The sequence below is a fragment of the Apis mellifera genome, linkage group LG7 (genome assembly GCF_003254395.2).
Source record: "Apis mellifera strain DH4 linkage group LG7, Amel_HAv3.1, whole genome shotgun sequence".
In the NCBI taxonomy this organism is placed as follows: domain Eukaryota; kingdom Metazoa; phylum Arthropoda; class Insecta; order Hymenoptera; family Apidae; genus Apis; species Apis mellifera.
Window position 1 is genome coordinate 8,861,092 of NC_037644.1, and position 20,759 is coordinate 8,881,850.

The 20,759-nt window shown below is 34.4% G+C and overlaps 1 protein-coding gene across 26 annotated transcripts in view; it reads left to right on the top strand.

The window, feature by feature from the left end:
* The window catches only part of LOC551259 (titin), a 206,043-nt gene that overhangs the window by 8,168 nt on the left and 177,116 nt on the right, over positions 1-20,759 (top strand). For 22 of the 26 annotated variants that reach the window (XR_003305045.1, XR_003305046.1, XM_026441835.1 and 19 more), the window contains 6 exons: positions 3,621-4,149; positions 4,679-4,863; positions 4,963-5,116; positions 5,218-5,443; positions 5,915-6,162; positions 11,141-11,338. Coding sequence is in view for 24 of the 26 variants with exons in the window: in XM_026441835.1 (XP_026297620.1) it covers positions 3,621-4,149; positions 4,679-4,863; positions 4,963-5,116; positions 5,218-5,443; positions 5,915-6,162; positions 11,141-11,338 (1,540 nt within the window). In the remaining 2 variants the exon portion in view is untranslated. Of the gene's footprint in view, positions 1-179; positions 344-3,620; positions 4,150-4,678; positions 4,864-4,962; positions 5,117-5,217; positions 5,444-5,914; positions 6,163-7,111; positions 7,260-11,140; positions 11,339-20,759 lie in introns of those variants that run through there. The other 4 variants (XM_026441820.1, XM_026441816.1, XM_026441823.1 and 1 more) reach the window with 4 other exon arrangements.

Genomic DNA, 20,759 nt, shown 5'->3' on the forward strand with positions numbered 1-20,759 from the left:
AACATAATAACCTCATACTATGTCCGTCGTTGAGGAAATCAGTCTTTATAACCCACTTTCAATCGAACCCACTTCTGGCAAGGTTTCCCGCTTCCAAGCTTCCTCTAACGCGTCCTTGGCGTTTCCTCCGCCATTATATCTGGTGCAATTGGGCAATAAAACAGCGCGCACCGCAAAAGCAGGATAAGAGTTCGAGACGGTGTTGTCGAGAGAAAGATCGAGAGTAATATAAGAGGCGAGGAGGGCACTGTAACGTGGACGGCCACCTCCGTTTTTAACGGAGGCGGTGTGTCAGTCCATGGCTGCACGTCGACCAGATACCTACACCTTGATATCGCTGCATGTAAGTCAGTTTCGAAATACGATATAAACGTGGCCCTGCTCTCGATCTTGCTGTTCCTAGAACCGTGTACCAATTCGATCGAGACTCGATTCCAAGTCGATCGTTATGAAATCGAATCGAATAATTGATAAAAATTTTTCCCCTTTTTCAAACTAATCTCGTGTCAACAACATTACACTTTTCGATCGTGAAATTGAATAATTGGGAGATGGGGATAATTCGATGCGTTCAAAAAAGATCCAAGAGATTCGATGATCGTCGATCTTGATTTTCGATTATGTTGTAAAACGAAAGAGAAAATCCAAAATGGCTGATGGCACGCTGATGGCTCGTCGGTTTTTCTGGCCGCGAACGTGTAAATAATTGTGACGCCCGGAATCCGACGAGCGAGCCACACAAGAAGTAATAAGTGAAGAAGATAAATATTTATTGTTATTAATACAATTTCTGAAATTTGTTTTGTTATAACTCGTGAATGAATGTTGAACACGCAGGAAGAAAACCAGATAGAGAAATATATTTTTTTCGTTACGACATATTTTATGCATCGAAATGTCAAAATCAATTATCACGTTTGCAAGAAAAAGATTAAATTTCGAAGAATCGATCCTTCTTTTTTCCATTTCGTCGAAATTTTATAAATATGCAATTCATTCGAGCTTCACCCACATGTTAAATATGGGTCAGTTGCGTGTGCAGATACGAATACTATCCTATTTTCACCCACACGAGGGACTTGTGGTCAGGGCCAAGAAATTGTAACTCGTACACCGCTTCGAATATACGCGCACGAGAATTCGTTTCGAGATCCCGCGCTTCGAAAAGCGGCGAGGATAGATTATTCCGATTGCTGGAAAAAAATTGCAATCATCCGGCATCCTGCCAAAACAAATAAATCTCGCCCCAAAACGTTCCCTTATTTCCCTCCACCTTTTCTCTTAATATTAATATCGGCCCGTTTGTTGAAAATTGTTATCGGGAAGGGTTCGGTTTCTCCAACGTTTCTCCAATGTTTCTCGTTTCGCGCACGTGCGCGGCTCAACAGACATTGTCAGTGAAACGCGGTTGGCCGCGGTCCACGAACCTCGAAATGTTTGATCGGGAACAGAATCGAGGTTCGATCGGTCGAAGCTCGATTTCCGCTCGTTATTTTTGGATCTTCGAAATGCTGTTTCGCGTAATTTTTACGTAAGGATTATCGATCATTTCGTTGAACTTAGTATTTGGAGATTCTTTTCTTGAACGTTCTTGCATGTTTTGATTTGTTTGATCCTATTTAAATTTTAAAGGAAATTTAGAGTTAATTGTCTAAAGTTTCTTTTCCTTGTTTCATTCCAGAGAAAGAAATTAAAATTGAAATAAAATTACTTCGTTTTTTTTTTAATGTCGATATGTTTCTTCTTCATTATTTATTATTATCTTGACGTGTTAATGCATTAAATTTTTGCATAAATTGAAAGAAAGGTTATGCAGTCTTTCATCGATTAAATATCTTGGAAGATACGTCTTTTTCAATTTATTTTGAACAAAGATATTACTGAATAAAAATATACAAAATGCATGTAATATGAAAAATATCCAAACTATAATATCCATCATCACAACATCATTTTGATATCAAAAATATAATTTTTGGTACAACACAAACACGTACAAGGGATTAAAAATATATTTTTTTCCATTACTTTATAAATTGCAATTGAATTTTCTTTCAATTTTTATCGCAATATATTGTGCATCAAATTATCTATTTCACGTTATTCGCGAAAGGAAAGGAAAAGTGTCGCTCTTCTATAATTTAACGTTAAATTGATTCGAAATTGGTTGGACGTGCGCGGCAAAGATTGAAAATACCGGTTAAAAGTGACGCTTTGCAGATTCGCCGGCTCTTGGTTCACCGAAATTAGAACTTCGCCCCACATTGAAGCCACCATCTGGTCTTCGACCATTCGTCGTGGCGCTGTCACTGTCGATTACGTAATTCCTTAGAAATTTTGACGTTTTCTCCACGCTAATTTTGCCGATGCATTAGGATCGATATTGTGCATCGATGAATCGCGAATAAGAAATTTGGCACCGATTGTATTTTCTTATTGCGACCAAGCGAAACGAGATTGATTCGTATATTGATATGGAGTCGCGCATATTTTGATGCATGTTGACTATTTGTTTGTTTGTATTATGTAACTGGATAGAATTGGATGATGATGCATTATTTAGTGCGTAAAAAAACAAGTTGACGAATTAATTTTAAAATTTAGGGAGAAAATAATCGTTTTAGTTTCTCATTTGTTATGATATATATATATAAAAATTTAATTTTGTGAATAATATTTATTTGAAAACGATTGAAAAATTATATTGGTAATTATTTATGGTTTATTAAAATCAAATTATTCACTTTTTTCTTTTTTTTTCTTTCTTTTTTAGAAAAGTGAATAGGTTTTATTCTATATTGTACGCTGATGGCTTAAGAATAATTCGTAGTAGGCAATCTTGGTTCAAGTTTTAGGTTGAGTTAAGAAAAGAAACACGGTCGTAAAATGGTACTTTTAACAGGCTGTTAAAAGTATTGTTTTGAAGCAAAAGAGAGATGTTGTATTAACTTTCTAACGTATCAGTTTTATTTTTGCTTTTAACACTGTTTCCAACATAAGCCAATATAAATACATCCATCCCTTACATGTATTTCTGTAAAGATATATACGCATATACAAAGTTAAAAATAACAGCAGCGATAAATTCTCAATATTCTATCAACTCAATCCATTTTTCTTCGCGCCTTTTTAAATACAGGAAAAAAAAAAAAAGAAAATATACCATAGAAAATCATAAAATCATAACGATATCATATATACTTCATGATGAAAATTGAAAATTTCAGAATATTTTATATGCAATACTCTCCAAGATAAGATTTACAAAGATTACAAAATTGTTATAACTGTTATAATTAATTTCATTAGATATATTTTCCTTTAATCTACAACCCTAATTTTCAAAATATATAATATTTATTACGAAAATAATTCTTCGTCTAATTATCTTCCAATAATATTTCACACACACGTTGAAATATCCATAAACATTTGATTAATCCTGTAATAATAATAAAGAAAAAAAAAGATTCATTCAATGAAAGAAGAAAAACGATCTCCAACGATTGATTGCCTATCCCCACACTCGAAATCTTTCTTTCAGACGGAGTCGATGTGCCAGTAGTCGGTCCGGAAAAAGTTTATTAATAGCTTGAACGAGGAACATTTATTTTTTCTAGAATGTCGGAAGCCGAGGATGCCTCCTCGGGCAAAGGCAGTAACCTGACAGCGGTGGAGGCGATCTCGGCGAGGTTGGCGGAAGTAACTCGTCTCGCCGAGAAGTTGGACGCGAAACTTTGCGAGGCTGGCGCCAGGACTCGTCCAGTCCCGATGTCCTCGTCCGCCGTCTCCTCCACCCCCTCCCCCCTCTCGTCCTCGAGCGCGCCCCCCACTTCCGCCTCGGGTCAAATCCACACGATTTCCGCTGTCACAACTTCGTCGATCGGGATCACAGCACCGTTGATCAGCTCCTCGACGGTGCAGCTTCAGCCCAAATGCGTGTCCACGATACTCTCCTCGGCGACGAGCAACGAGAACGTTGGCACGACGACCAAAGATTCGGCGCAGAGTGTGAATGGCACGGGAGTTGGTGATGAAAAGGTGGAGAGCAAGGTGGAGGATGAGGGGGAGGCTGGAACAGGGGAAGAGAATAGACAGGATGATTTGAGCGGGATGAATGATGAGAAGTTGAAGGGAGAAGTTGTGGAGGTGAGTGAAAATTGAAATTTTGAAATTTATTTTATGTAAAGATGTAGTACAACTTGTTAAGAAGAAAGATTGTTAAGAAGAAATTTAGTAAAATGGTCAGTGAAGAGTAGTAGAATTTTCGAAACAGGCTTTAAAATATTAAAAATGAATCATCAAGTTATTAATAACGAGCAATTCTAATTGTGATAGTTAAATCTTGTTGATCGATATTAATAGTTTCGTTAATTAATTCGGTCTGCAACAACTTCATTTTGATTATTTGATTGTATAAATTTCGTAGATATGTTTATAATTATTTTTACAGTTATAGTAATTGTAAAAAATAGAAAAATGAAAAAGACAATGAATTAAATACAAAATATTATACATCTTGATAATATAATTTATAATTCAAAAAGTATAGGAAGAAAAAGAAAAAGGAATATTTTCTAGTTCATATAAGTTTAAAATATTAGATGATATTCTACGATGTATATATTATGCAATAATATCTTATGCAATAATGTATTTATATTTGATTTGGGTGCAGGACGTGATCGAAAAGTCATTCGACGATAATCTAGCCGAAGATTCGAACATGGACGAATACGTAACTGCGACTGAATGTTCAATCACTCCGACAGTTCGTTCGAGGAGCGAATCTTTCGTTACGTCTCCAGAATGGGAAGATCTCGCTGCTCCAACATCCGTGACACATACTTGTTGCGATACTGGGTGAGAAACGTATCATTGTAAAACAAGTGTATTAATTAAATTTCATGATATCGCAATTTTCAATTTTTTCTCTCTTTTTTTTTTCATTAATTTACAAAGGTGGAACATCGAAGAAACTAAGCTTAAACGGACGGAAAGTTTGGAAACGGAGAAAATCGACGCTTCGATGGATATTCCAAAACCGGAAGTCGAGGGGACGGAGAACGAGGGAAAACAGAGTGAGAAGCTCGTGTCGATGGAAAAAAGAGTCGAAGTGTGTATTAAAGAATGTGCAGATTAATTACACAGTGATACGAGTTTTGGCGAATTTGAATTTTGTTTTAATGCGTTGTGTTTTATCTTTCGTCGATTCAGGAGAAATCCGGGAAGATAGTGAAAGAAGTTACGGAAACGACGACTTTACGAGTGTCTCACGATACTCGTTTAGATATTGCGTCTTACAAGGTGATATCCAACACCACGCAAGATCATCGAGAAAACGTAGATGTTAAGGAAATCAAGGATCTCGAACGCATCGTGTTGCCGGATGTCCACGAGAAAACGAATGGATCGCACTACGAGATGGATTCCGTTAGCAAATGTGAGATACTTCATTATCGATATTTTCTTTATTAATTACAAAACAATAATTGTAATATATATTGTAAATTATTTTATTATACTGTTCTTTAACACGAATATCTTGAAACAAATTTTTGCACACGATTTAAAGGTTAGGATTTAAGGATTTTTCAAATTAAAATCTCTTAATCTTTTAAATTTATTGATTTCTGATTTCTTGATTTATAATTTCTAAAATCTCAAATTTGCATTGGTGTTTATTTCATTGGCATCATAATTAATCATTGTGATATTATATTTATATAAAAATAATTTAATCTTTACTATGCTCAAAATTGTTTACATTATTAAATTTTAATTTAATTTAATTTTAATGATCCAATTTGAAAATCTCTCGATGAAATTATTTAAGTGATATTATGATATTTATAATAACAAATATGTTTGTCATATTTTATAATATTTGTTAAAAATTTATATCGTTCAACAGCGGAGTCGTACAGTCGCAGAGACGAATTGTCCACGAAAACGGACGACATCGAGCGCGTGGTAAAATTCGCGAAGATCTGCGAAATAAATCAAGAATCGCGCACGATCTCTGTCGATACATCGGCGAAGGATATCGCTCTGTCCTTGAAGGAATACAGGCGACGTCACGAGGACAGTGGGATCGAGATGTCGCCGACGAAGAAAGACGAAAACCTCGAGGGCCAAGATTTCCTCGAAGCGGCGAGGAAGGTGAGTTCGATCGAGGCTATCTCGATAAATGGTGATCGAAGGAACGGATATTGCAACTGTAATTGTAACCACGAAGCTGCATGCTTCGATCGTTTTTCCATACAACAGAATTTTATCGAGCTTAACAGTGTCAATGACAATCGTTGTTTGCCATTACCTAACGCAAGCTAGTTGTGTTTCTCTATGTGTTTTATGTGTTTCTATGTTTTGGATTGAATGTATCTTTTTCTTTTTTTTACGTATGTTTCGTGCGTTCAACATTCAATCGATTTTCTTTCTTTTTTTTTTATAAAAGAATGAAATAAGTTATTACGAAAGTATGTATACATTACTTTGTAATTGTTTTTTACCAATTAATTATAGTCTGATGATACTTTTATCATTCGTTAAATGTTGTTAAACGCAATCTATAAAGTACTGATAAGTAATATTGTATGCATAATCAAAAATATCCCGAAGTATAAAAACATTCCTATAATTATTATATTAATAACGAACCAAAAATTACTTTCGAATACGTGTACACGATTTTTACTTTGTTATACTATAGATAACAAATATATTGAATTTGTTATTATCTTAAACTTGTTATTTTAACTCATTCTCGATTAATATTAGAGAATCAAAATTTCTTAGGCTAAAGTGTGTATAACCATTATAACAAACATATAACGTTGCGTGCATGGCTTACGTTTGTAAATAAAAGCGTTACCCAAGAGTCAGGAAACATGTATTTTATACCCTAACATAAAGGAAACTCGTCGTATTTCAAAGGAACGAAAATTATCGACAATTAGAACAGGCGATTCTTATTATCGCATTGATGTTTTTTCGAATGTAGCGGGTCACGGGTAATCGGCTACCTCTTCGCGGATGATCGGCGATATTCGGTCGCGTTCGTGCGCGTTCGAGAACGCGCATGCGCGGCAAAACACTTGGGCGGCATTCGAAACGGGATGATCCGTCAGTCTTGAGTCGACTGGCTTCTACGACCGATCGACCGGTGATGTGACACGATTGTGACATGTGTCACGCGAGTGTTGTTGCTGCTGCGGTTTACGTTGTGGCTGTCATTGCTTGAACGTGGGTCGATTTAGGTGATTGCCCGATAATTAATCAGATAAAATAGCATAAGAGAATCTTTCATATTTTTCGATACTTATTCGTGTCCCATATATATATATACGCCTTCTTTCGTAATCGTAGATATCAATTTTTATATAAATCACTTAGAATTAGATGGAGACCAGTATTGATCAACGAAGTAAAATTTATTTTTAATCATCGATCCCACGAATCGTAGTATCCCATTTTCTCCCCAATATTACGTACTCGGTTTGATTGAATTTTTTTTTATACTCAGAGCAACAAAATATTGCCCAAAACCCGTCCGATTTGTCACGATTTTCCCTCGACCTCGATTTCATCCTGTCCTTGGATATATTCTGCTCACGAAGCTCGTCTTACCTTGAAAACGTTGATCGTAATATCATCTTTCTTTCGTAATCCATCTCAAAACTCAATTCCCGTCTCGTTCGAAATAAATTCTTCTTTCTGTCTCGAAAGGAAACTCGGCGAAAGTGGTCATCGTCTTTTTGCCCAACTTACGAAAAAAAAAAAAAAAAAGACACATCGAAAGAAAAGGAAAGGAAAGAGAATAATATATACATAATATGTACGTAACTACCGTTCTCCACTCGTTAATCTCTCAGCAGCACTTTGACTGCTTGGTTGCCAGATAACGCGTAATTAGCCTGACATAACGCCATCGATAATACCATAAACAGCAACAATGGCATCGCGCATTGTTACACGCAGAAGGCGGATGAGGGGGAGAGGGGAAGAGTACGCGCGATTTCCGGAGGGAGAGGGGGAGGGGTCCTCGAAATCCTCGAACCGTGGAATCACGATTCTAACCTGACTGTACACGCGCGATCTCGCTTAATTTCTCGTCTCTTCTTTTTCAACCAGGGATCGTCTCCGATCCCCGTGGGTCGCGGTGTGGCGAACCTCACCGTTCGGAGAACGCCACCAGTCAGTCCGGTTTTATCCTACCATTCGTTCGTCCGTGTCGGTGACGTCACCTTACAAAGATACCTATGAGGCATAAACACATTGACGTTCGATCGAAAACGTGGTACTGTACGCTCGTTGCGTTTTTTTTAATCCAAGAAAACGCGTTTTAATCGTACACGCCACAGTGATTAGTGGCGCGCCTCTATAATGACCGGAGGTGATGAACCGGAGAGGTTCCTCCGGTTCTTGGTTTTTGGATGGAGTTTAATTTTTTCTTTTTTTTTTTTGTAAAGATGTTGGTGTAGTTTGTTGGGTGGACTGGGATGAGTAACGGATATATTTAACTATTAGATCAGAATCGAAATAGTTAATCATGATCGATATAGTTAATGATAATTGGGTACTGGTTTTATCAGTCTCGTTTCAATTTTGATTCTTTTGGACGGAAGATTGATTTCTGGATGGATCGTTAGACTTATTTTCGTTGAAAGATGTTGGAGTTAATTTTAGGTATTACACTTGTTTTCATTGAGTTTCGTTTGATAGGTAAATAGGAGAATACGTAACATAAATTTGAAGTAGAGATATTTATGGAAAAATTCTAAGGAAAAATGCTTCGTTCGGACAAAGTTTTCTTTCAGAATATTGAAATATTGAAACTCGAGAGACATTTATTTTCGAATATCCAAGGAAAATCGAAAAAATCTTGAATAGAGTATTTCATCTTAAAAATAAAAAAGCTTCAAGATTTATTTGAAAGTCTCGATTGTTTGAACGTACAATCATTTACAATCATTGTGCTTCCCACATTTAAATAATGAATAAAGGCATTCATTTCAAAATAACAGAATTTCAAAATATCTTCAAAATTCTGAATCTTCGTTCAAGCATCGAAGAAGATTGTTTGATGATGACTTCTTCTTAACAACAAGTTCAAAATTTTCTGAACGAAGGCATTCATTTTAAACTGGAAAAATTGAAATAATTCCTTTAAAAATTCTTAATCTCGATCAATAAGTTGAAAGATTCATGAATAAATCCATTCATCTGTCAAACTTTTATTCCAATACTTAAAATAAATTAAAATATTTCTGAATGGAAGTATTCATCTTAAGGACAAAATAATTTCGAATCTCTTCTAAATCCTTCAATTTTTTTCCAATTTTAAATCAGAAATACTTGAAAACCTCTTCACCTTCCATTTCAAAAAGTACAAAAGCAAGTTTCAGTACAAAATTCTATGAAATGAAAGTTTTTCAAAATCGTTTTATAAAATTTACGCTCAAATATTTCCTTAAATAAAGATATTCTTACAAAGAAATTTCCAAACTCTTTCGTTCTCCACTTCAAAAAATTTCTTCCATCGCTCAATTCTCAATGCATTTCTTCTCCGTTGTCGTTTCGAATCATCCATCCGCCCAGACGATTTTTTCTTCTCCGAGAATTCGAGAGATAACTCGAGTCGGCGTGACCGACTCGATACTTTCTCGGCGCGTTTGGCGAATCGCCAAAAATAACGTTAATCAGAGGAGAACGTAAACGATTCGCCGATCGCGAAAAGGAAAGGAAGATGGGTTCGATCTCGGTCTCGAAACGTTTTCCGCGTGATAAAGGCGGCCCCTCAACGGAATGCGGAACGTTGATCAAAATTAATTCGGTGGTGGATGGACGCTTTGGCTATTAAACCTTCGCCCGTTCCTTTTGCATATCCATCCGACCGTTTGGAGACAGGCCAATCGAATTCCGTGTTTTCGCTGAAATACTGCCGGTCGAATTCCCCCGCCACGAACTTTGATATATCTCAAAGGTAGAAAGTCGGAACTGCGATTCGTGGGTGTAAAATGTCTGCCCTCTTTGTGTAACGTAATACGTCGTACGGGGAGTAGTTTTAAAGAGATAAAGGAAATTTGTTCGATTTTAAATTTTATCTCGTCTCTTTTGTTCTTCGAGAATAATGTTTTAGAATTTAGTTGGACAAGAGGGAAATAAATGTATACATAAAGAGAGAAAGAGAGAGAAAGAAGAGATTATTAATTTTGTTTTTCTGATTTCAAATTACCAGATTGGCTGTATAGTTGACATATTGCTAGAAATGAAGAGAAATTGATATCGTATATCATTACAGCGAATTAACAATTTATTAATGTTATAGTGGCGGGTTGAGTTACGTAAGTAACTTGTCCTGCTCGAGTCGATAATGTAACGTTTGAAGGGTTAGTGAGAATTGGATTTGATGTATTAAATGAAGTCTAAATTTTCAGATGTTTTGAATATTCTCGAAATTTCAAATTTCAAATTTCATATTTTAAATATTATGTATATGTATATTCAAAAATATTTTGTCTAATATCTTTTCAAAATTATGAAAGTAACTTCGAGTTGTTACATTTTTATATATATCACATGCTTAACAAAAAATTTCGATATAAATCCATATATACACAAAATTTAATATTTTTTCAATTGTGAAGAAAGAAAAATTCATTTTATTCGAGACGATTCTAAAGAATAAATATTAATAAATTACGACACATAATTACTTTGAATTCTACGAAACATCAATGATAAAAGTTTCATTTATAATAAGATCATCTCTTCGTTATAAAAATCTCGAGATACGAGTCTATAAATCGAACTATAAAATAATTTGCATCATCGTAACTTTATATTTTCGAAACATTAATCTCATCTATTCTCAGCTATTCTCTCTCACAAAATTACAAATTACAGAAATTCGAATTAGAAAAAAAGAAAGGTTCGACTTTAATTGTCCAAACATTTAAAAAATTAACTCATCCTTTCAACGTGAAATCCAAATCTTGCCTTGTTAATCCTCTTCGCCCATATATTATTCTTCCCCACTCTCGATACGATTAAAGTGACGGGGTCAGGAAAAGAACGAAAGTCGATCACCGAATCGATCCACACCCATATCTCGAACGATTTTGTTTTGCCGCGAAAGAGAAGAGTTGCGAGAATGGTAGACGGGCACGACTCGATGGAAACGGCGGAGAATAGCGAGGGTCCTCGTGAGAAGGAATCACGAACAATGGTGGAGAGCAACGAGGATGGAACCCAACAAACCACCAGCCCGACCACCACCATAAGCACCATAGCAGTGCAGAGCGGTGAAACGCGTCTGGTGATCGCTCTACTTCAAGTAAGGGGCATCGTACCTTATCGTACACGACTAATGTATTAATGTTTCTCTCTTTTTTTTCTAAAAAAAAAAAATCTCTCTTCCTGGAATATTTTTAAATAGAGAATTAATACCATCTAACAATCTATTTGCTCATTAATCTTTTTTTTTTTTTTTTATAATATTCTTGGATTCGTTTCATTTATATATCATTACGATTTTACGAAAATTTAGAAAAAGTCTAGAAAAAAGATATTGTATTTATGATTTTGGAAATGGATCCAAAAATATTGCTTAAGTTTAATTTTTATGGGTTTTTTGATTGACTTTTGGGTGATTTTTATGTAGAATAGTTTTATGTGCTTTTTGCTAGCTTTTTTTCCCTCGTTTAAGATTAATTATTTGAGTGTTATTATCTGTTGCTTTTTGAAATTGGATGAAATACGGATATTTTATAGTATATCATAATATAATATAACAAAAAAGTCATAAAGAAACATGAATATAAAAGTAAACTCATATTTCATTGGAAGTAGACGTTTGATTATACATTTCGAAAAAAAAAAAAAACAAATGATAAACATATCTTATCATTTTTTTTTATCCTAAGATTTATTAGATTCTCTAGTATATAATTTTTATCCAAAATAAAAATAAAAAAATTATCTCTCGTAATATATAATTGAATTATTTTAAATAGTTTATTATTTTTTAAGTTGGAAAAAATTTATATAAATTATTTTCATTCTATAATAATGAAAATAAAAAAATCTCATAATTATCTTTATTATTTAGACAATTATTTTATACAAATAATTCTCAATTCTTAACACATTTGAACGCGAATAAATAATTTCTATAATCTATTATATCTATTACATATATTATTATAAATTACAATATAGCTTTATAAGCTTTATCTCAATCTCGAATGAATCATAAAGACAGAATATACCATTATGCCAGTGATACGATACATTGTGATTTTCTGCACGTACCCTCATTACGTTATGCGAAACAGAAAACGCAATTTTGATAAAGATACGTCTGCACTTGCGTATCATCGTATCATATCGCATGGTTAAGTATCGTCAAGTGTACACGAGAAACGTTGCATCGTGATGAGTCGTTGTCCATCAAAAGTGCGAAAATATGGTAATGAAATCCGTTCACACAGTTTCGTCAGATTTTGATCTCCACGTCGAAGAAATAATAGGTGTATCCCAAGTAAACTCTAGATCTAACGAAAATTTATCGCTTTGCTCTGTTATTTCTGTTCAATTTCGATTATAAAATCCATCCATAAATTGGCGATTCGATTAGATACAAATCCAATTATAATTACAAATAAGTCACACAGTCTTTGTTTTTGTTTTTTTTTTGATATTTAATTTAATCTGTTAAATAATTGGGATAAAGTTATGAATAGTCGATAACAATTGTAGATTTATCTTTAAAGTTGATGTCCTGTTTATTCGTATTTTGTATCAGTGTTTAATAAATAAAATTAGAATCTATTTTTCTTGCATATCTTTAGGTATCGTGTATATAATGCAATGACTATAATAATTTTATTGCGTATTATCCATATATGAAAATAGAAAATATATTTTTCACAATAGAAATAAACGATTAAGAAGACAATGCAACATTTTCCATTTAAAATAGCTTATTGTTAACACTGGATATCATTCCTTTGATAGACGATGGTAAAAAAATGAAGGATCAATTCTGTATCAAATTTAGATATACATATACAATGGAATATAATGCCCGATAATATAATGATGATTCACGATTATAATTTTCGTAAAGGCAATTAAACAAAGGCATATCAAGTCCATTCTCCCTTCTAACGATTGTTATCTTAATGCTCCATTTTAATTGTTCTCCAACCATATTTTATCTTCATCAAATATGACATCAAACGTGCTTTTCATCAATTTTTAATATATCTTTTCTAAACTTTCTTCCAAAACATTACATAATAAGAAATATCATTTCCTCAGAATCAATTTACTCATTCCTACAAAACACAAAATTCCTGCAAAAATCTAAATACCTAACCTCCAAAATTCTTCTTAAATCATCTCACAATCAACGCCAGCTTATTATTATTGCAAAATACAACAATTTCGAAATCATTGTCAGAAAAGGAATACCTTCATTTCATCCCTCTCGAATCCACACGAAACCCATTAAATCCTCGGGACGCCATTTTCCTCATTGACCTTATTTTTGCCAAAGACACGCGTTATCGATATCATATCAGTCAAAAGGGATGATCTCGAGTCCCGTTCGATCGCGATCTATTCAGGTAGACATATATAGAGGGGGGAGGAGGAAAGACGTGGCCGGTCACACGCGTCCATGATCTATGGCGTTAGATATTTCGGGAGCCCGTAGTCCATAGCTATTTCCGAGTCCTCTCGAAACCGTGAGCGTTTTAGGCATCCCATCGAGCAAAACGAGCTCTTGGAAACCCCGCGAGGGATAAATTTAACCGCTACGGTTCCTACCCTTCGTGAAATCGCGCCGCCATATCGTCAAGCGTGGCCGCCAACCCGTGGTCTCGTCTTCGTTACGCCACCGAAAATAATTGCCGCCGGGGCGCGTTTCGCGCGAGAGAAACTTCTCTCGTCCAACGAGTGTGCTCGTCGAAAGGATTCGTATGGAGAAAACGCACTTGTTGCACGCGATTATGTAATATTCTCTGGGGGGGATTACGGATCGAGTACGGTAGGTACTCGAGAGTTGCGTATGCGTACTTGCTCCAGGTATTTATAGGCATGGTTACCTTTCTTTCTTCTTTTTTTTCTTTTTTCTTTTTGGAGGCGCGTTGTCGATCGTTCAGGAATGGACAGGGATTCGGTTCGAAGGATTTCGTGTCGTTTCATGGTGTCGAACACGGCGGTGGTTAATTTTATAATAGGTTTGAAGAGGTTTGTGGAAGGTTGGGAGGGGATTTGGAAAGTCGGGGTTTTATCTCTTCGCGTCGACCTGGAACCGGCCGAGTATTTTATTTTTTGGTTTGAATTAAGTTTGAATTGGATCTTTCTGTCCCATTCGCTCTTCTAATTTTAATTATCGCCCCTTTCCAACGAGTGCAGAGAAATTTTAAGGATAGATCCGAAACGGATCGAGTTGCAACAGGTTTTCATCGTATTTATAAAATGAATCGGTAATAGTTCATTCTTACGTATTTAAACAAAAATTATACACCAATTGAATCTTTATTCTCAAATTTCGTTTCAGTCGATAAAACTGAAAATCATTAAACCCGGCATTAAATTACATTACAATACGGTATCTCGGTGATTTTCGTGTTAGTCACAGCGCTTTCAATGCAAATACGTAGATAAGTTTAACGGCCGTGGCCGTAAAATAAATCGTGAGGGGTGGAGTTAAAAAAAAAAAAAAAAAAAAGAAAGAAAGAAAAGAAAAAAAAGAAAGAAATTTATATTCGATCGTTATCCTAGCTTGTCGCTTTGAAGTATACGAAATATTACCAACGGAATCTGTCTGTCACGCCTTACCACCTCCCATCGAGAGGATTTCCTTTACTCTCCGAGACAACTTTGATTCGTGAAACGAACATGTCAGACCAAGGACTGGCATCCACTGGTTTATTCGAACAGTTAGTCTAAGACGCGTTGGATTACGGCCGAGCAATTTACCAATTTGTTTCGTGGCGGTTGATTCGCGGCCTCGATAGAGATATTATCTGACGATGCAAGGATAAGGGGTGACTCGCAGTGAACGACAGCCGAGGGATCTTCTTTCCTTTTTCTCATTTCTCTCATTCCTCACTCCTCTCATCTTTCTTCTATTTTCTTCATCGTTACGTTCTTTTCTTCTTTTCATTATCTTCCTTTTCCTCTTCACTTTTTTTATCTTTCTCTAAGATTTCTTTATTTTTCTCCCGTTTCTTCCTTTCCTTCATTTCCTTCTCTTTTCTACATCTTCATGGATTACAATGAACGATGTTATCGCGAAAACATGTGATAATAGAGGCACAAGTGGTTCATTGCTTCTCATCACGATATTGTATCACGGTTAAAGTTACATCACAACGTTATCGATTACACGCCTCTCGGAATATTCATTTGCATTTCGAGCCAGAATAGTTCCTCGTGTCGAAATAATGACTCATTGTTTTCACGACTTCGCTCGTTCTTGCGGATTTTGCCGGATTAGCCGTGGATCAGTTAATTACTTTGCTTGGGTAATTTACGAATTGTCGGATAATTATGAAGAGCAATTAGCTGGTCATTGTTTGGATGATCTTGGAATGGTGATTAGCAAGATTGTTAGCATTAATAGTCGATGTTTTATTAACTATTATTTCGAAGAAGTATTAAAAAGAAGAAGAGGAAGAGGAGGAAGAGAAAAAAGAAGAAGAAGAAGAAGAAGAAGAAAAGGAAGAAGAAAAAAAAAAGACAGAATTGTGGAAGATGGGAAATCGGTGTTACTCATATATATTTTTATGGTTGTATTTTTATGGAAGTTAAATACCTACTGTTAATTATATTACCTATTATTATACTTATATAGATAACAGTGTAGTATAACTATTTAAGAAGTGTTATAAACCTATACACTCTTAATTATTGTATTTATTAACTTTTCTTCTCTTTTATAACGGCGTGTCTATTTCGACATAAATCAGCGTTAATTTATAACTTCCTTCCGTCGAGTGAAGTAATCAACACGTACTTTGACACTTACACTTGTTACATTTATTCTGATTCTTATCAACCTTTCATTTAATTATTTTACAGATATTAATAATGAAACAATCTTATCGTTATTTCATACGATTTATTGTACCGTAATGATTTATTGTACAAATATTTTACACCTATTTATAACATTTTCTTTTTTTTAGAAAAAATAAACTCAAAGATTCAACGACAATTCAATGAATATATTATTTCTAACAAAATTTACAAAGTAAATGTATACATAGCATACATAAAAAGAGATGAAAAACTATGATTATTTCAAAAATACAGCGTATTTCGAATTAGAAAAAATAATTGAAAAATTATAATTATCAATTACTATTGATAATATTAATATTAATTCCGTACAAAATACTTAGATTTCGAAAAAGAAGAGGTGAAAATATTTATACGATAGTCCATTGGTATATTAATTCTGTCAACGAAACTTGTCACATAAAAAGAAAAAAAAAGGACAGGCAGGTAGGAAGACACGTTTAGTTGGTGGTTGGAGATCGATCCAGGAGGATCTACCGGTGGTATGGATCCGCTGTACGTTCTCGTGTAATCTAACAAACCGGTATTATAGGAGATGGCGGGCGTGATCCTTCCTCCGCACCTCCGCCTGTATCGTAGCTACGATCTTACGACACTGACTCCTGCCTCCGAAGGGGCCGAAGAAAAAAAGAAAAAGGGAAATAAGGTGGACGGCCCAAAGACGGGACCCCATGGTGGCGGTACAGTCATCTTCAAGTACCGCCTTCGATCTGGGATCGAGATAGAGGCTGGGTTCCAACCTCGTGCTGCCGCGCGAGGACGTTGTACCTTCGCCTCTTTTCGATGTTAATTCGTCCCTTACAACCTGATCGTCGAACTCCATTTTATTCATCCGTAGATTTCGTTTCCCTCGACGTGAAAACGAGTTTCGTCTTAATTTAGCCTTGATTGAAGCTTATTCTTAGAAATTTTTCGAGTATTTCGAAAAATTGAATTGGATGTTTCAGTGTTTTTTAAATTAGTATTTTATATGTAGATTAGTTATTTTTCGAAAATTGAAATTTTGAAAAGATTATCCTTCGATTGATTGAAAAAAAATATAGATATAGATCTTGAAAGGTAGTATAATTCATGTAGAAATTTTTCACACGTAAGAAATGAATATTTAAGAATAATATGTAAGAAAAAGTATTCTAGTTACCCCTAGATTCATTTAAGATCGCAACAGAATAAATTTTTACCCCGAATAATATAAATCTACTATGGACAATGATATATTCTCGCAAGAATTGCAACCAAAATATTCCATAAACTTTAACGAAATTAACAAAGATCCTTCACTTTCACTCGCATAACAAGAATCTTTCTCAATCTTGCGAGGAATTCGTGTCACCAGAAGTGCTCGATTTCCGGGCCGCTTCTTACTTAAAGGAAGGGAACCGTGCGCGTGGATAAAAAAGAGCGTGAACGCGAACGGTAATCACGCAGACCCGCTCGTCCTAATTTTCTGGCCGCCGAATATGGCCGCGGTCCAGCTCGACTGGTCTTCCATCGTTCCCTCTCGAGAGGACACGCGCGGCTGTACGCGGTACACGCGGCGTGCACGCGTGACTTTGCGAGACCGCGCGCAATCCGACTCGCTGCAAGCCCTCACTTTCACTCTGCCCGCCGTGGAATCCGTTTTCATTGTCATCGCCGTCGCGTGGAAACGCGGATGTATGCATATGCACACTTACGTTTCGACGCGCTTGAACACAAAATTCGCGGGGTTCAAGGTTGAGCCGGTCGTTTTCCAAGGGTTTCGTTTCTCGAGATCGAGAGGTATCAAGAGGAGATGATTTTGGATTTTGATCTGATAAATTTATTTAATGGTATACAGATTTTCATTTGGGGGAATATTTCGTGAGAAATATGTACGTTTTTTTTAATTATCGAAGAATTTGGAATTTCGTGGAATTTGATCATCAACGACAATTATTGATCTCATTTAATGGTTAATAATATCGTTTCTTGTTTTGTACGAGAGAGAAGAATAGAAAAGGGGGAAATTATATGTATTATAATAGATCTCTATTTGAGCATCGTTTATTATAATAAAACAGGTGGTGAAGATAAAATCATATATGAATAGTAATATTGATTATTAGATTATAGCGTAGTCTGAGATAGTTGAAGGTTTAGATTTCTATTGATTTGTAATCCTTCGAGTTCTGTAATTCCTTCTTATAATGTATATATATATATATACATATGTATTATACTGACGCATAGCACGTGACCCGATTTCTCCATGTCGAGTTACGATCACATTTACCTTATCCTTGTGAATAATTTTTCAACAATTATAAGAAATGCATATAATAATTTATATCGATTTATAATTTTTTTTTAATTTTACAACGAATATTACTTATATAATAACTCGTTCAAAAATTATTTTCTTTATGTTTATATGATTTTCCTTTATACAAGTGTTATATGTATTTTCTTCCTGAATGAAAATATTAAAATTCCTTCTAATTCCGTAAAATTCTCTATGCTCCTTCGAAAAATTATATAAAATTGAATATTATTTGAAAAAGTTTTTTGATAAAAAATGGAATGGATAAAACTTTCATTTTACTAATTATAATAATAATGATTTTACAATATTTTTAAACATATTTTTTTATAGTATCACATGAATTTAAAAGATGGATTTTTGCTCTTTTAAAGATACATTATGCATTATGATTTAGTATTCAGTATGTCAAATAAGGAGTAATTTGATAATACTAGTTTCACTACTGTTTTACGAAGTATAAACTGGAGTAATTCAATATTCCGTCTGATCACCGTATTACTTATTTTTCACGAGAGATATTATTAACTCTTACCTTGACCCGCGTGCATAATAATTAATATCTGAATTATAAAAAACAATTGCAAAAAATTCCATAAACCTGTAAATGATATAATATTACATTCAAGCGTATAAAAAAGAAAAAAAAAAAAGAGAGAAAAATTTTGCATATTTATAGACAACAAATACTATTTTTTCTTTTGTTTTTATTTTAATCAATGTCGTGTCATAAATAACAATCAAGAAGAAATAAGAAAAGTTTTATGCGCTTCAAACTATAGAAAACAATTTTTTTTTCGAGAAAGAAAGAAAAAATTTACATATTTATAAATAACGATATTTGCATTCTTTCTTTTCATAGTCAAATTGAAGAAAGAACAAAAAACAAAACTTTCTTATATAATACATGTATAAATGATTATATATACATCCTTCCATTTTCGAAATTATAATTTTATACAAGTAGACATAATTTTTTCACGTATTTACAATTTTAACATATCACTCATTTGTTGCAATAATGAAATAATTGCAACATTTTAATTATTTTATATAAAAGAAGAAATCCTTTTTGCCTATATCTTTTGTCAATAAAATTTAAAAAACGAGCTTATTTGAAATTTTAATTTCATTATCCTTTATTAAAATCCTTTGATTTTTATATTATAATAACAACATTGCAACAAATGACGCGATTTTTCATTTTCAAAAAAAAAAAAAGAGAAAAAAAATTGACAATTATTTACAACTCGGATCAAAGTCACAACACAAACAATCTCCAAAGAAGATAAGAAGGAACGATAACGCGACATGACAAGAAACAACTCGTGGACACGTCACAGTGTTAAGTGTTTCCCGCAGAATTTTTTTTCGCTCGGTTTTTCGCGCGATCCGAATCGGCCGATATTAAAACTCGTTTTGCGATAATATCTCGGCGGGGTATCTCGATCGGGCTCCTCGTCGTGGCATGCCAACGCCTTTGGAAGAGAAATTGCGGTGGTTTGCCGAAGAGTTAGTGTCCATAGTGAACTACCTCCTCAAGCATGCTCCTCTGTTGAAATCTCTCTCGCATCCGCGTGTGCGTGGATTATGCACAGAGACGTCAAAAATTTATAGATTTTTACACCATTTGTTTGAAATTATCGAAACAACTTCGAATATATCGAATTTATTAATATTATTATTGAATAAATCAATTGAAGATTTATTATTTAGAATAAATGATGATTAAATTATAGATTTTTAAAAATTTTTCTTAATCAATTTTCTTCAATCTTTCTAAAACACATTTTGAAAATTTTTCTTCCGTCAAATTGATCAATGGTTTCTTCAAAAATTTTTTTATCTAAAAGAAAATGAAATTGTTAAAAAAGATTCGTTCAAGAGAGAGAAAGAAAAAGAAATTCGAAAATCGTGAAATAAATTATTTTTAAATTAAATCCATCACATTGGCGTGATAAATTTCCCTCTTCGACGAAGAGGCCGGCCCGATTTTGAGAAAAATCGAGAAATGATTTTCAAGGATCACTTTTGCGCCAAGGAGAGATCGCCACGATGATGGATTAGGATCGTTTAGCTTTTAGATAAGGATACCTCGGTTTATTCCTTGCGACTCGAGCAATTTGTTTCGTGGTTTCTCGCGTGAACCAGGCGATAGGTGCTCTTTCGTGATGGATGTTTCTTAGAGGGATGCGTTCCTCATAAGTAATAGGGGATTATGGAGGTTTAGCGAGTTGAATTGATTATTCGATCGTGAGAGAGTTCGTTGGCAGAGATAAATGCTGTTTTCAGTTCTGTACAGATATTACCAGGTTTTACTTATGAGTCTCAACTGACTACAACATTTAGAAGAAATCTTTGAAAAGGAATTACGATAATA